Raw genomic sequence first — 17,745 nt, forward strand, 5'->3', positions numbered from 1 at the left:
TTAGTAGGAAAAAGGAAGAGGGGCCGACCAAGGACAAGATGGATGGATAGTATCCTTGAAGTGACTGGATTGACCTTGAAGGAGCTGGGGGTGGTGACGACTGACAGGGAGCTCTGGCGTGGACTGGTCCATGAAGTCACGAAGAGTCGGAAACAACTGAACGAATGAACAACAAATCTTAGTATTTCCTTTATCCTGATTTCACCACAATTTTGTAAATAATTCCCAGCTCCCAGAAAACAAAGAGACAATTTAGACATTAATGAAATTAATAAATTATTTACTGTATATACTCAAGTATAAGCCTAGTTTTTCAGCCGTTTTTATAGGCTGAAAAAGTGCCTCTCAGCTTATACTTGGGTCAACATTATTTAATATTTTACTCTGTTATTATTATTTTATTACATGTATTATTTTACTCTGTTATTATTATTGCATTTATTATTTTACTCAATTATTATTATTACATTATTATTTTACTTTATTATTGTTATTATTACATATATTATTTGACTATTTATTATTGTTATTATTACATTTCCACTATTTTACTCTATTATTATTATTATTATTATTACTATTATTACATTATGTTGCTCTCTTTATTCTTATTGGAAGGATACATAAACACATTTACGTTGAAGAAGGTTAGAATCAGAGTTGGACAGTGTTATATAAATTGCAGTGTTATGTAAATATTCAAAAACATTTAACCTTCCGATGCCTCAATTAATGTAATTTTATTGGTATCTGTTTTTATTTTGAAACTGACCAGTAGCTGCTGTATTTCCCACCCTAGGCTTATACTCGAATCAATACATTTTCCCAGTTTTTGTGGTAAAATTAGGTGCCTCAGTTTATATTCGGGTCGGCTTATACTCGAGTAAATACGGTAATATCATCTAAAGGTTGTTTATTTGCAGCATTTGGGTCCTGAATTATAAAACACACAGCTGTACTAGCTGCCATGGCGTGGTGATTTGAGTGTTGAACTACGACCCTGGAGATCAGGATTCAGCCATGGAAACCCAATGGGTGACCTTGGGCAAGTCAAACACTCAAACTCCAAGAATGGCCATGAACAAATCTTGGCAAGAAAACCTATGATGGATTCACCTTAGCATCACGATATATCAGAAATGAATTGAAGGCACACAATCATAGCAACGAGCTAGCCATCCAGTAAACATGACATTTGGCAGCTGTAGTTTTCAAAGCAGGATCCCACCTCCAACATCAGGGTCAGACAAGCTGTCATCTTCTAGATCAGGGATCCTCAAACTTTTTAAACAGAGGGCCAGGTCCCAGTCCCTCAAACAATTGGAGGGCCGGATTATAATTTGAAAAAAGCATTAATTCCTATGCACACTGCACATACCTTATTTGCAGTGCAAAAACACTTAAAAACAATACAATTGTTCTGGTACAGCTGTACCAGGAGCTCCAACTTTATTTGCTTTGTATTAAATGTTTGGTTGCAGTCCTGGGTTTCAGGGACTCTGCAGATAGGTGGCTTCTTTTGGTTGCAATCATAGGACAAGTCACCTGTCCATCATCGTTAAGTTTTGGTCCTGCCCCTTGCTCGGGGCAATTGGGAAGGGAAGGGAGCCATTTTTTAATTAGTCTCAGCAAGGAAAGCTAATGTACAGGACGTGTGCAAGCTTCTCCTGTACAAAAGCTTCAACCCTTAAGACTTTCCGGGGGGAAACAGTCTTAAGAGCAAACCAGAGAACTCCAGGGAAGCCTCCCCAAAGCTTTGAGGACTTTCCGGGAGAAAACAGTCTTAAGAGTCTCCAAAGAATGTCCAGGAAAACAGCCCTAAAGACCAAAGAACTCCAGCTGGAGAACATCTAAGCCTTTACTGGTAGGTCCACTCGGCGTTTGAGAAGCAGTTCGATCCGGTAGCGGAGCCCACATCAGTAAGGGTTAGATTACAGTCAGCCTGGGAGAAGTTAAAAAGGGGACTTTACTTTAAAAAAGAAGTTATTGAAGACAGTTGCCTGTCCTTCGTGGGCAAGATTAGGAATTCACCAGTTGCCTAAAAGCTTGTAATCATTTGCTTAACTTTCCTGAAGACAAAAGTTTCTGTTTTATTGTTCATTAATAAGAGACTTTGTTATACTTCACAAGCCATCTAAAGATAATTTGTGGTGGAAAACCTCTGAGAACTTCTCCTTGGGCTCCCTGGCTTCCCGCTGGGCAAAGGTTGCACGTCCTGTTCTAAAGGAAATTCTTTACAGGCCCAGCGCGTAACAGAACAACAATAATTAAAATGAAGAACAATTTTAACAAATATAAACTTATCAGTATTTCAATGGGAAGTGTGGGCCTGCTTTTGGCTGATGAGATAGGGTTGTTTATTTATTTATTTATTTATTTGGTATGCTTGTATACCGCTAATATCTCAGCCTGTGCGGCGACTCATTGCGGTTTACAACATGTTAAAATATACAATTCACTTAAGCATATAAAATTAAAATTAAGAATACATACAAAAAACATACACAGTATTGGGCCACCAATACAGATCGGGACATCTCATGGTTAAAATCGCCATCCAATTCGTTATCTTGATTGCTAATCCATGGTCAGATAAAACATCACATCGAAGGTCAATTGAAGACTTGCTCAAACATCCAGGTTTTTAGTTGTTGTTGTTGTTGTTGTTGTTGTTGTGTGCTTTCAAGTCGTTTCAGGCTTAGACTGACACTGAGCAAGGGCCGGGTATATGAACTTTGAGGGCTGTATTCGGCCCCTGGGCCGTAGTTTGAGGACCCCTGGTCTAGATCTTGCACTGAAGCTCCCAACATCATCATGGGCTGATGGGAGCAGTTGTCCAACAACGTCTGGAAAGTAACACCCCACCTTACACAGTATCAAGACAGAACAGACCATGGAAAAATTACATTTTGGGTCAGATTTTTCCATTCTTTGCTTCAAAAGAACTGGGTGGAACAAGAGAGCAGGAGAAAAGCATGGGGACTTTCCAGTTCCCTACATTGACTGCCCCTAAGACAAAAACAAGCAATGGTGCTTTCTCTCTGGAATAGCATTGTGTGTTTGGACAGAAGATGCTTATCTACAAGGGATCTGCAGTGTACACAGAGGTGGGAGTTCAACGGCCACCTTGTCCCATGCTGAACTGCTCTTAACTTGCATACGCAAACACATGACAAGCTATAACCAGGAGCCTCCCTTGGGAAGAGCCAGACAGGCCAGCTTGGCAGAACAGGACAGCAAGGCAGGATGTCGGCAGGAGAATTTGGGGAGCTCACACAGACTCCCTTACAGAAAGTATGGATTCCTCGGATGAGCAAGCGTCTCCAGCAACGTAGGGGATGTGAGTTGGAGCTGTTGTTCTGCTATCGGTGACAGAGGATTGGGGGTGTATTTTTTAATGCAGAAAACCAGCTGCACTGGTCAGCCCAGGAAATAATAATTTTCCACATAGAAATTTGGACATGAGTACAAATAATGAACTGACCCCCCAAATCATTCCCAGGAAGGAAGTTCTCATTGTAGATCTGATCCATGGTTGAAGGCAGGAAAAGCAGAGTAGTTGGGAAAATTATATTATTTTGATAGCAACTGTCCATAAGCATCTCTTCTACTTAGGCGATCCCTCATTGTCCGAGTAGGATAGTCTTCCTAGATAAGTGTACTGGCGGTGGGTCTGTAGGTGACTGTGGAGCCCGATTCTTGATCTGCGTCTTATCCCGCAGTGAGGGCATTGGTTTCCAAGTGGAAGGCGGTCCCGGTTGGGGTTGGCTTGATGTGCCTTCTTTTTGGCACGTTCCTCTCTTTTGCCCTCCATTTGTGCCTCTTCAAATTCCACAGCACTGCTGGTCACAGCTGACCTCCAGCTGGAACACTCAAGGGCCAGGGCTTTCCAGTTCTCAGTGTCTATGCCAGAGTTTTTAAGATTGGCTTTGAGCCCATCTTTAAATCTCTTTTCCTGCCCACCAACTTTCCGTTTTCCATTCTTGAGTTCGGAGTAGAGCAACTGCTTTGGGAGATGGTGGTTGGGCATCCGGACAACATGGCTGGTCCAGCGGAGTTGATGGCGGAGGACCATTGCTTCAATGCTGGTGGTCTTTGCTTCTTCCAGCACGCTGACATTTGTCCGCTTGTCTTCTCAAGAGATTTGCAGGATTTTCCGGGGTCAGCGCTGATGGAATCATTCCAGGAGTTGCATGTGACATCTGTAGACAGTCCACGTCTCGCAGGAATATAGCAGGGTTGGGAGAATAGTTTTATAAACAAGCATATTGGTCTCCCTATGGATATCCTGGTCCTCAAACACTCTCTGCTTCATTCATTCATTTTGCTCCTTGTCTTTCTTCCTTGGAGTCTGCGCTTGGGGGCAATTTTGATAGCCGTCGTGGATCGGATTAGCCTGTGGTCTGTCCAGCAATCGTCAGCACCTGTCATGGCTCTTGTAAGAAGCACGTCATGGTGGTCTCTGCCACGTGTGATTATGTAGTCTAAGAGGTGCCAATGTTTTGACCGGGGGTGCTTCCATGATTTCTTGAACTTGTTTTTCTGGCATAAGAGCATGTTGGTGGCGACAAAGTTGTGTTCGGCACATTTGGCCAGAAGCAGGATGCCATTCGAGTTGCTGTTTCCAACCCCGTCTTTTCCTATGGTCCCTGGCCACAGGTCGAAGTCTTGTCTGACTCTTGCATTAAAGTCCCCCAGGAGGATAATTTTATCCTCTTTAGGTATCTCCGATAAAATGGTGTCCAGCTGACAGTAAAAAGTTTCCTTGATGTCTTCATCAGCACCTAGTGTTGGTGCATAGGTGCTTATGATGGTGCAAAAAAGATGCCCTAACTGTATCTTTACCAGCTCTGCCAGTTAGTCCAAAAAATTAATAAGGAGGTAATGAAATGTTTAACAGTTTGTAAATAATCTAGAGGTACCACATCCCATCTGATCTTGGAGGCTAAGCAGGGTTAGTCCTGGCTAGTACTTGGATGGGAGATCAACAAGAAATATCAGGTGTTGTAGGCCATATTTCAGAGAAAGGAACGGGCAAAAACAATTCTGAGTATTATTTGGTTAGAAAACCCTATGAAATCTATGGGGTCATCATCAGTCAGCAAATGACTTGAAGACATATGCACTCACACATACACAAGCCACTTTGAGTCCCATTCAGGGGCGGCTCAACCCATTACGCAAAGTAAGCATTTGCAGTATAGCTGATTTTGCCCAGGAGCTCTCTTGAGGCGCTCTTGGGGGAAAATAGACCTTGACATATGTGAGTTGTAGTTACTGGGATGTATAGTTCACCTACAATCAAAGAGCATTCTAAACTCCACCAATGATGGAATTGAACCAAATATGGCACACAGAACTCCCACGACAAACAGAAAATATGTATCAGTGATTGGTGGGGGGCGCCAAAATACTGTTTGCTTACTGTTGAAAATTACTTAGGGCCGCCTCTGGTCCCATTATTGGGGAAAATGCAGCATATCAATAAATGAAAGCATTATTATTTTCATCATGATACCCTCCCATGCCTTCTGTTGCTCCATGCCTCTGTTTCTTCTTGTACTCATAGGTTCTGTCATTAAGCAGATGAATAGGTTTTTAAATCTCTATGTGTTTTGTCTATATGTGAGTTATATTAATTGTATTGTTTATTTTTGTTGTTGTTTTTTTATGTGTTGTTGGGCTTGGCCTCATGTAAGCCGCTCCGAGTCCCTTGGGGAGATGGTGGTGGGGTTATTTATTTATCGTGTCATCAGCAACCATACCATTGTATTACATTTCTAACAGAACAAAACAAACAAACAGATTTAAAAAACCACACATTTTGCAAACTTGGTAGTTGATTAAATGTCCTTTGACCAGTATCTGGCCACTTGGAGTGCTTCTGGCGTTGCCGCAAGAAGGTCCTCCATTGTGCATGTGGCAGGGCTCAGGTTGCATTGCAGCAGGTGGTCAGTGGTTTGCTCTTCTCCACACTCACATGTCAAGGATTCCACTTTGTGGCCCCATTTCTAAAGGTTGGCTCTGCATCTTGTGGTGCCAGAGCGCAGTCTGTTCAGCGCCTTCCAAGTCGCCCAGTCTTCTGTGTGCCCAGGAGGGAGTCTCTAATTTGGTATCAGCCATTGGTTGAGGTTCTGGGTTTGAGCCTGCCATTTTCAGACTCTTGCTTGCTGAGGTGTTCCAGCGAGTGTCTCTGTAGATCTAAGAAAACTATTTCTTGATTTAAGTCATTGACGTGCTGGCTGATACCCAAACAAGGGATGAGCTGGAGATGTCACTGCCTTAGACCTTTCACTATTGGTTGCTACTTCCCGGCGGATGACAGGTGGTGCAATACCGGCTAAGCAGTGTAATTTCTCCAGTGGTGTAGGGCGTAGACACCCCGTGATAATGCGGCATGTCTCATTAAGAGCCACATCCACTGTTTTAGCGTGGTGAGATGTGTTCCACACTGGGCATGCGTGCTCAGCAGCAGAGTAGCATAGCGCAAGGGCAGATGTCTTCACTGTGTCTAGTTGTGATCCCCAGGTTGTGCCAGTCAGCTTTCGTATGATATTGTTTCTAGCGCCCACTTTTTGCTTGATGTTCAGGCAGTACTTCTTGTAGGTCAGAGCACGGTCCAGAGTGACTCCCAGGTATTTGGGTGTGCTGCAATGCTCCAGTGGGATTCCTTCCCAGGTAATCCTCAGAGCTGGGGATGCTTGTCTGTTCTTAAGGTGAAAGGCACATGTCTGTGTTTTAGATGGATTAGGGATCAGTTGGTTTTCCTTGAAATAGGCAGTAAGAGCACCTAGAGCTTTGGTGGCAGGGTATAAATAAAGTATTATTATTATTAATATTATTATTAAATTTTCTGTGTAAGACAATGCAGTTCTCCCCCTGCCCCCCTTCTACCCATAGTCTGCTTTCGAAAATGCTTTCTCCAACCCCAAATTAGAAACAACACCCACCTCCTTGTTCCCCTTTTCTTCAGCTTCGGTGCCACAGTTCACCAATTCGCCAACCATGGTGATCATGGTGGGGTTGCCAGCTCGTGGAAAAACATACATCTCCAAAAAGCTCACCCGCTACCTCAACTGGATTGGGACCCCTACAAAAGGTAACTGGGGAGAAGGGTCTCCTTTTAGGGTGGGCAGAATGGGGCAGAGGGAGGAAACCCCTCTTGAGCAGACGTTGAAGGGGTGTCCTAAAGAACCCAGGCCAAGCCAGTTTTCATCTTCTCTAGTGTTCAATGTTGGGCAGTATCGTCGAGAAGCCGTCCAAAGCTACAAGAATTATGAGTTTTTCAGTCCTGACAACGAGGAGGCTATGCAGATCCGGAGGTGAGGACTGATCTAGAATGGATGAGTATGGTGGAAAATTCGAAACCCCAGGTTCACACTAGGGAAGACACACCTAGTAGTCCAAGGGTGGGCAGAGGTAGGTTTGGATCTCTGGGCAATTGACAAGCAATTGGTGAAAACTTTGACCCTCATTTATTTAACAAGATATACATTCACATCTCCATAGTTGAATTTCTGGCACTTCCAGGTTGGACAGGGGAAGACTATTAATTGACAAAAACCGTGCCGAACTTCTGCCAGGCATTGTCCAAAACAATGAGCAACATGGATTGACGGACTGTCATGGTAACTGGAATCTTCCTAGGAGAGTATGGCACAAATGGGTAAGCAATTAAAAAACAGAAATCCTTACATCTCAGGATTTGCTCACCAGGAAAATGTAAATGTAAATAATCGAACTGCAAAATCATTGCCAGCCCTCCACTTAGACGCTGCCCATGGTTCCCAGGCACCAAATGTTTGGATTTCACAACTTTTGTTCTGACTGGAATTTCCATCTTTGGGAAGGCATGGGCAGAGCTTGAAGAAGTTACTTTTTTGGGCCACAGCTCCCAGACATCTCCAACTAGCAGGACTGATGTCCCTGATTGATGGAAGATGGTGAGAAATGTAGCAAAAGTTCCCTCAGAACTGAATAAAAGGATGCTAGCTTCTAGGTTTAGCATCAAAAGTGGTTGTAACTGGGAAATACACTATGTAACAAAATCTGAAAAAAACTCATTAGAAACATAGAATCATAGAGTTGGAAGAGATTTCATGGGCCATCCAGTCCAACCCCCTGCCAAGAAGCATTCAAAGCACCCCTGACAGATGGCCATCCAGCCTCTGTTTAAAAGCTTCCAAGGAAGGAGCCTCCACCACACTCCAGGGCAGAGAGTTCCACTGCTGAACGGCTCACACAGTCAGGAAGTTCTTCCTCATCTTCAGATGGAATCTCCTTTCTTGTGGTTTGAAGCCATTGTTCCGCGTCCTAGTCTCCAGGGAAGCAGAAAACAAGTCTGCTCCCTCCTCCCTGTGGCTTCCTCTCACATATTTATACATGGCTATCATGTCTCCTCTCAGTCTTCTCTTCTGAAGGCTAAACATGCCCAGCTCTTTAAGCTGCTCCTCATAGGGCTTGTTCTCCAGACCCTTGATCATTTTAGTTGCCCTCCTCTGGACACATTCTAGCTTGTCAATATCTCTCTTCAATTGTGGTGCCCAGAATTGGACACAATATTCCAGGTATGGTCTAACCACCTTCCTGGTTTGAAAGTGTTATTTCCTGTTTAATTGTGTAGTACTTACTTTAAAAGTAGCTGTTATACTCCAGAAACTTTGTTTTTAAACCCTCATATCGTATCAGCTTTTCCAGTTGTTTCTCTGCAATCCTGCTGTCACCTGGGATTGCGACATCGACGATCCATACTTTGTTTTTTAACACAATTGTGAGGTCAGGAGTATTATGCTACAAAACTCTGTCTGTCTGAATCCAGAAGTACCAGAGGAGTTTGGTGTGTTCATTCTCTGTAACTTTTTCCGGCTTGTGATCTCACTAATCTTTGTCGCAGGCAGATGGTATTTGTGGCAGAAGTTCCAATGAATCATCTGAGCAACGGTGTTGTGCCTCTGCTTGTAGTCTGTCTGCGCGATCTTCATGCAGCAGCTGAGGATTGTTTCATCTACTTCCTTGTAGAGTCTACATTTGGGACCTGTCGTCGACTTTTCAATTCTGGCTTTGATGGCATTAGTTCTAATGGCTTGTTCTTGGGCTGCCAGAATCAGGCTCTCAGTCTCTTTTTTCAAAGTTCTATTATTATTATTATTATTATTATTATTATTATTATTATTGACACAAAAGCACAGTATGTCACAGCAAATGTGATCTATATGCTGGAATTATTATTATTATTATTATTATTATTATTATTAGATAATATACATCCTATTTGAGGACATCCAGGCCATAGGGTCAGGAGTATTATTATTATTATTATTATTATGGGATTTCTAGTTTGGTGAGGCATTTAGGATGCCTTCAGTGCATTCCCATAAGCCACTGCATCGCAGTACCTCAGAAAACAAAAATCCCAGTATTCCATTGAGTGGAGTTATAACAGTTAAAGTAGGATCAAAGTGCAATAATTATGCAATGTGAATGTACTCCTGGGTGACATCACTCTAAGGTCACAGATCACTCATCCCGCCCCCCTTGTGTATACCGCAGTTAGCTGCACTTCAGACACAACAGGTTTGGATTGCAGAACTTAAGTTGCCTTTGAACTTAACTATCATGGCTTCTAGCTGGCTTCCAAGTCAGAGACCAGAGCAAACCTGTGCCAGAATCCTTTTGGCAAGCTTTGATAGTGTGGTTATGTATCCTCGCCCTGTTTGCCATCCTCCCGGATTATCATTTTAAATGTTGTTTTTAATGGCAAAAATAAATGTACAAGGACCTACTTGCCTAACACTGAAGCTGTTGTTGAAGCTCATACTGAGGGCATGCAAGATGAAGCCATTTCAAAAAAGCCAAGAATTTTCAAGAACTATCAATACCACAAGACCAGATGGAATAACATGGCTCGGTACTTAATTTCCAGGTGAAAATGCACAAAAGCAAAAAGGGGAAAGACACAAGGAGCAAGTTGGACCTAGAACTCACTGAAGGGTCAGCTTTGATGCCTACATTTAGTGTATGCGTGCATGTGTCTGTATATATTTAATCTTTGCAGTGTAAAGTACCTACCTTACAGGATGTGATCCATGCTGATGGAAATGACTCAGAGAAAGTGAAGCCAAGGGAGCAGCACAAAACTCCTTTGTTGAAGGAGTTTTGTGCTACCTCTCTATTCTGCCTTGGTTAGACACACCAGGAATATTTTGTCCAATTCTGGGCACCACAATTCAAGAGAGATATTGACAAGCTGGAATGTGTCCAGAGGAGGGCGACTAAAATGATCAAGGGTGTGGAGAACAAGCACTGTGAGGAGCAGCTTAAAGAGCTGGGCATGTTTAGCCTGAGAAAGAGAAGGCCGAGAGGTGAATTGATAGCCATGTATAAATATGTGATAGCAAGTCACAGGGAGAAGGGAGCAAGCTTGTTTTCTGCTTCCATGGAGAACAGGACACGAAACAATGTCTTCAAACTACAAGAAAGGAGATTCCATCTGAACATTAGGGAGAACTACCTGACTGTGAGAGCTGTTCAGCAGTGGCACTCTCTGCCTCGGAGTGTGGTAGAGGCTTCTTCTTTGGAAACTTTTAAACAGAGGCTGGATGGCCATCTGGCAGGGGTGCTTTGAATGCAATTTTCCTGCTTCTTGGGAGGGGGTTGGACTGGATGGCCCATGAGGTCTCTTCCAACTCTAGGATTCTATGTCTGTTTTGGAAGGTGATTTTCCTTAGATGTACTTAAGCAGAGGCTGAATGGCTATCTGTCAGGCATGCTTTAGCTGCAGATTTCTCGCATCAGTAGGGTATTGGCAAGTGATTATCCTTGATGTCACTTTTAAACCTGTATCTGTTTGCGTAGTTGCAAATAAAAAGACAAGCTGGAATGTGTCCAGAGGAGGGCGACTAAAATGATCAAGAGTCTGGAGAACAAGCCCTATGAGGAGTGGCTTAAGGAGCTGGGCATGTTTATCCTGAAGAAGAGAAGGCTAAGAGGAGATATGATAGCCATGTATAAATATGTGAGAGGGAGCCAAAGGGAGGAGGGAGCAAGCTTGTTTTCTGCTTCCTTGGAGACTAGGACGCAATAGAACAATGGCTTCAAAGTACAAGAAAGGAGATTCCATCTGAACATTAGGAAGAACTTCCTGACTGTGAGAGCTGTTCAGCAGTGGAACTCTCTGCCCTAGAGTGTGGTGGAGGCTCCTTCTTTGGAAGCTTTTAAACAGAGGCTGGATGGCCATCTGTCGGGGGTGATTTCAATGCAATATTCCTGCTTCTTGGCAGGGGGTTGGACTGGATGGCCCATGAGGTCTCTTCCAACTCTATGATTCTATTATTCTGTGTCTGTTTGGAAGGTGACTTTCCTTAGATGTACTTAAGCAGAGGCTGAATGGCTATCTGTCAGGACTTTGAGATCTTCCGGGGAGGCCCTGCTCTAGATCCCACCTGCCTCACACGCACGGCTGGCGGGGACGAGAGATAGGGCCTTCTCGGTGGTGGCCCCTCGGCTGTGGAACGCCCTTCCCACAGATATTAGACTAGCTCCATCATTATTGGTATTCCGCAAAAAAGTGAAGACCTAGTTGTTCGAGCAGGCGGATTTGGATCATGTTTTCAGTGATGAGACGCCAGTGAATGGCCATTGTTGTTAATTATATAGGATTGTTTAGGTGTTATGATGTTATTGTTTTTTACTGTGTACTGTATTTTTGCTGTTCTGTTGTTAACCGCTGTGAGTCGCCTAAGGGCTGAGAACAGCGGTATACAAATAAAGTAAATAAATAAATAAATAAATGCTTTAGCTGCAGATTTCTCGCATCAGTAGGGTATTGGCAAGTGATTTTCCTTGATGTCACTTTTAAACCTGTATCTGTTTGCGTAGTTGCAAATAAAAAGACAAGTTGGAATGTGTCCAGAGGAGGGCGACTAAAATGATCAAGGGTCTGGAGAACAAGCCCTATGAGGAGCGGCTTAAAGAGCTGGGCATGTTTAGCCTGAAGAAGAGAAGGCTGAGAGGTGACATGATAGCCATGTATAAATATGTGAGGAGAAGTCACAGGGAGGAGGGAGCAAGCTTGTTTTCTGCTTCCTTGGAGACTAGGACGCGGAACAATGGCTTCAAACTACAAGAGAGGAGATTCCATCTGAATATGAAGAAGAACTTCCTGACTGTGAGAGCCGTTCAGCAGTGGAACTCTCTGCCCTGGAGTGTGGTAGAGGCTTCTTCTTTGGAAACTTTTAAACAGAGGCTGGATGGCTATCTGTCAGGAGTGCTTTGAATGTGATTTTCCTGCTTCTTGGCAGGGGGTTGGACTGGATGGCCCATGAGGTCTCTTCCAACTTTATGATGCTATGATTCTATGACTTAAAAGATAGATGCACACTACTTGTATCATTTCATGTTTCTTACTAATGCCTATGATTCTAAGTCTTTTTTGGAAGGTGATTTTCCTTAGATGTACTTAAGCAGTGGCTGAATGTCTATCTGTCAGGCATACTTTAGCTGCAGATTTCTCACATCGGTAGAATAATGGCAAGTGATTATCCTTGATGTCACTTTTTACCCTGTATCTGTTTGCATAGTTACAAATCAAAAGAATGGCCAGTTGGGGATATGAAAATATGCTTTACACAAATGCAACAGGAAACAATGCTGCTGTTGAAATCTCGTTTCCTCAGATACTGATTATAATATTTTAGTCCAAGATGAGCATTGGCAGCCCTAGGTAATTTTCAACGGTAAGCAAACAGTATTTTGGCACACCCCCCCCCCCCCCAACCAATCACTGATATATATTTTCTGTTCATTGTGGGAGTTCTGTGTGCCATATTTGGTTCAATTCCATCATTGGTGGAGTTCAGAATGCTCTTTGATTGTAGGTGAATTATACACCCCAGTAACTACAACTAGCATATGTCAAGGTCTATTTTACCCCAAGAGCGCCTCAAGAGCGCCCCTGGGCAAAAGCAACTATACTGCAAATGCTTACTTTGCGTAATGGGTTGAGCCGCCCCTGAAGATGAGGGCACTTGAAGCTCTTCACAAGTGGTAAAACATCCATCATCCTGTCAGCTACAGTTAAGGAGAGGGGTGAAGTTTCCCCAACATTCATCTTTAATGACTTCAGCAATTTCCTTCCACGTGTTGCCCACATTATTCCCTGACCAAGGAAAGTTCTGTTTGATGCTTTCCCTAAAATGTCTGCAGTTCTCTTTGTGGTGCCAGGAGCCTGTGGTGGCTCCTTAGAGCCTTGAGCTGCCCAATACCATATTATTTACTTTGAGTGTTTGCTTCATATGTAGACAAGGTGACTTGGACAAACACAACATCCAAGGCTGCATTCACTGGGTCTCAGCTGTTAAATCCTGTTTAGCATTGGTCCAAACTGAACTTCCTGTCTATCCCCATAATTTACCAGAATTATGACTCCAGATTCAAAAATCAGGATCTAATATTCAGAGACTGTTATACCTTATTCTTAAGACACATTTCTAGCCCTTAAGCAACCAAGATAAGTCCAACAGTGTGTGAGCAATGCCTGCTGAAATTATAAGAGGGAGTGAATGATGGTGTATCAAATGCCCCCTATAACTCTTATCAGATAACAAGGGGCTAACAGAAGCAGGATATGTTTATTTGCCTCACCTTTTGAAATATTTTATATCGTCTTGTATAAGTCTAGAAATTTTAACCAGTAACCAACCCCAAAAACCTGGGTTGGCATCGCCATGTGTCCCAAGAAATTCAATGTGCAGATTTGACAAATATGAATTTAATAATTATGTGAGGGAATGAATGGAAGAATGGAAGGATGTATGAATGGAGCTAATAATTTTGGAAACACCAGTATGATACGAGGGGTATTTTTAAAGTAAGGTCCGTTGTGTTGTAGACACTAGTAGTTTGCGCGCATACCGCAACGAGCACATGCGTCGTGTACCGGCATGCCTCGGGAACAACTGTGCTCAGTTTCCGCTCTGTAGCTAACCTGTACGGTTCTGTTCTGTGCTTTAAAAATGTTTAAGACTATCAACTCACCCTCCGCAAGTGAGGTTCGCTCAGTGATACAGTTTTTGTCAGCAAGGAACCTGCCTGCTGCAGAAATTCATCGACAGATTTGTGTAGTGTACGGTGATACTGTTATGAGTGAAAGCAAAGTGCGTAAGTGGGTATGACAATTCAAAGATGGCCATGACAACGTCCATGATGAGGACCGCTCCGGTCACCCTTCTTTGATTACAGACAATTTGGTTATCGGAGCAAGCAGCAAGTTTTTATAAAGAGGGTATTTTAAAATTGGTTCAGAGGTATGATAAGTGTTTGAACAAACTTGGCAACTATGTCGAAAAATAGAGTGAAGTATGTACTTTCTGAAAATAAATTTACTTTTTTGAAATAAACTTTCATTGTGTACTTATGTTTCAACTGACCTTACTTAAAAAAATACCCCTTGTATTAAGGCCTGCAATGACTAACTACCTGCTTGCTGCTTTGTGATTAAAACCTGTTAATGAGATCTGAAGAGTAAACTCTGATAAGAATTGGGACAGTGATAACAGAAATGTTTGCAACATTCCTTATGTTAAGAAGGAAATCAACATATGCTCAACACCAATCAAGAAGATCAACATCTGGCCAGGAAATTGAGATGGAGCCAGGATGGAAGACGTCTATCATTCATTTACAACTTTGGGACTACATCACCAGAATATTCCTATAAAAGACTTGATCTAATAATGCTCAAAGTGTGGCAGTCCTGAGGAGTCTGGTTCACCCGTTATACTCTGCTCCATGGGAAGGAGATAGTGTACCTATGGATAGTGGCAGATTTGCATGGGAGCAGTCTGGTCACTTTGGGACTTCTTTCTCAAGGGAAGAGGAAGAAGTGCGCTTTTGGAGTCTTGGATTTTGTGCAGGTTCTGCTGTATGGAAAACAGAGATTTGGTCCTTGGCATTCTGCTTAGGGAAGAAGTTTTGGCATTTTGGCATTTTGAAAATAAAGTAATGAGAAAGTGTTGGTTTCTAATAATTTATTTATGCTTGCGGGTAAACAGAATTTCTTGCTCTTTCTTTGTCAGTGTTGATGTGGAGAGTGTCTGGTTTGCCTACTCTGGAACATGCAACATATAATTGTGCTTCTTTAGGGGTCCCTTTCAAATCTATGGTACTATATCTGTGTGTGCGTGCGAATCATATATATCTATCTATATCTATGGCTGGATGGCTCTTTGTCAGGAGGGCTTTGATTACGTTTTCTTGCCCTGGTGAAGGGAATTGGACGGAATGGCATTTTCTGTTGGTCATTGGGGTTATGTGTGGGAAGTTTGCTCCAATTCTGTCGTTGGTGGGGTTCAGAATGCTCTTTGATTGTAGGTGAACTATAAATCCCAGTAACTACAACCCCCAAATGTCAAGGTGTATTTCCCTCAAACTCCACCAGTGTTCACATTTGGACATATTGAGTATCTGTGCCAAGTTTGGTCCAGATCCATCACTGTTTGAGTTCACAGTGCTCTCTGGATGTAGGCGAACTACAACTCCCAAACTCAAGGGCAATGCCCACCAAACCCTCCTAGTGTTTTCTGTCGGTCATGGGAGTCCTGTATGCCAAGTTTGGTTCAGTTCCATCATTGGTGGAGTTCAGAGTGCTCTTTGATTGTAGGTGAACTATAAATCCCAGCAACTACAACTCCCAAATGACAAAATCAATTTGTTGAGTGATGGTCACTCCTTGGGTTAGTAGATGTCCTGTAGCCTAATTTGGTAATTCATCCAGTGGTTTTTGAGTTATGTTAATCCCACAAACGAACATTACATTTTTATTTATATAGATTTCAGAGACACACTGGGCCTGCTACTATGGCCCTTGCACTATCCGTTTCCCAAGCAGGCATTCTCCACATGTGAGGTACTACCAACCCCATCATCCAAGATACTAAGAGTCCTCTATATTACTATGTTATAATAGTAATTGCTTTGGTGCTTCTCTCCACAGGCATTATGTAATGAGGCTGCTGATGGATGTGTAACCTCTCCTCTTACTCTCCAACAGACAGTGTGCACTTTCAGCTCTTCGGGATGTTAAAACTTACCTGAGCTTGGAAGAGGGGCAAGTTGCGGTATGAGGACAAAGTCTTTATGGAAATTTTGCATATTTTTATTGCTTTGCCTCAGAATGCATAAGGGTTCAGCTGCCTCCCTCTCTATCCTTATCTTAGGTTTTCGATGCCACTAACACCACGCGGGAACGGCGTGCCCTCATTCTCCAGTTTGCTAAGGAAAATGGCTACAAAGTAAGTGACAAAATAAACCGCTCCGAAACATGAGTGGTGGCTTTTCTTTGCCGGAAGCTCTGTGTGAAGGAAACATAAACTACATTAAACAAACTGGGGGGGGGGGGGGGGGGATCTCTGGTTTTGCATGCCATTGCCATTATTATATTGCGGTTATCAAAAAAGTTGGAATGTTGTTTGTTGAAAGTAGGATGGGGAAGTGGGATAGGGAAAGACAACATAGTACCCTCTGTCTCATTAATAAAGGTTTCCCCTGGACATTATACTTTTCTTTTGCTATATTACTTATTTCCCTTTGGATGTCTTCCCTCTCAATTTCCATGTCCATTCTCCATGTTTGGAAAATTTCCTCTATTATTTCTTCGTTTACTGTTATGATTTGCTCATACAGATCTCCTTCTACTTTCTTCTCCCCTCTCAAATATTTCCTAATCACCTTCTCAAACGGACTATCCTGTTCTCCCATTTTCCCCCTCTGTGTAAACATTTTGTGTCTTATAGCTCAGCTTTGAATCCAGTAGAAGCAGTACCTATTGATCTACTCATGTTTGCATGTTTTTGAACGGTTAGGTTGGCAGAAGCTGAACCTAACAATGAGAGGGTGCACAAAGGGCCTGAAGCGGGATATACATATCTGATTCAAAAAGACCTCTTTAAATCCCACCGAATCAAAGCGCTAAATCAGAAACTCAGGCAGATGGGCCTCTCAGAGAATATATTGAGCGGTTTTGTGCATAAAAAGATAATTTAAGGTGCTGGTGCTATCCTACAAAGCCCTAAACGGTTCCGGCCCAAAATACCTTTCGGACCGCATCTCGGCCTATGAGCCCACGAGGACCTTGAGATCGTCTGGGGAGGCCCTTCTCTCGATCCTGCCTGCCTCACAGGCACGCCTGGCGGGGACGAGGGATAGGGCCTTCTCAGTGGTGGCCCCCCGGCTATGGAACACCCTCCCTGTTGACATCAGACAGGCGCCCTCCATTATGTCCTTCCGGAAGAGCCTGAAGACATGGCTATTCGAGAAGGCATTTAACTAAATGCTACAGTAACTGGAAATGACAACTGGAACGGAATATAGACTACGAGATTGGTTATGATTCTATGATAAGACGAAGCGGATTATTTTTAGTGTAATTAGATGATAGTGTATTAGTGATATGTTGTTTTTTGTCGTTGTAGTTTATTGTGAAATATGTTTTTTATATGTTGTACACCGCCGCGAGTCGCCCTAGGGCTGAGAGCGGCGGTTAACAAATGCAGCAAATAAATAAATAAATAAATAAATAAATGCAGATCTTAGTGGAATGAATCAGTGACATAGACAAACAGGACTCAATGACTCTGGCGTGCCCCACATGCTCTCCATTGAGTTTAGGCCTATTTGGGAGGTGCCAAATACTTAGAAAATTTAAACATCCCAAAATTTCGCCTTGCTTTCAGTTGGGCCAGATTCAAT

At 42.9% G+C, this 17,745-nt stretch overlaps 1 protein-coding gene across 4 annotated transcripts in view; it reads left to right on the forward strand.

Annotated features, from left to right (window-relative positions):
• PFKFB1 (6-phosphofructo-2-kinase/fructose-2,6-biphosphatase 1) overlaps positions 1–17,745 on the forward strand; it is a 40,482-nt gene that overhangs the window by 8,390 nt on the left and 14,347 nt on the right. For 2 of the 4 annotated variants that reach the window (XM_060763298.2, XM_060763300.2), the window contains exons 1-5: positions 3,181–3,340; positions 6,974–7,099; positions 7,226–7,322; positions 16,049–16,115; positions 16,215–16,289. In XM_060763298.2, the coding sequence (XP_060619281.2) occupies positions 3,247–3,340; positions 6,974–7,099; positions 7,226–7,322; positions 16,049–16,115; positions 16,215–16,289 (459 nt within the window). In that variant the 5' untranslated portion in view covers positions 3,181–3,246. Of the gene's footprint in view, positions 1–3,180; positions 3,341–6,973; positions 7,100–7,225; positions 7,323–16,048; positions 16,116–16,214; positions 16,290–17,745 lie in introns of those variants that run through there. The other 2 variants (XM_067464148.1, XM_060763299.2) reach the window with 1 other exon arrangement.

Source organism: Anolis sagrei, chromosome 2, assembly GCF_037176765.1.
Source record: "Anolis sagrei isolate rAnoSag1 chromosome 2, rAnoSag1.mat, whole genome shotgun sequence".
Lineage (NCBI taxonomy): Eukaryota > Metazoa > Chordata > Lepidosauria > Squamata > Dactyloidae > Anolis > Anolis sagrei.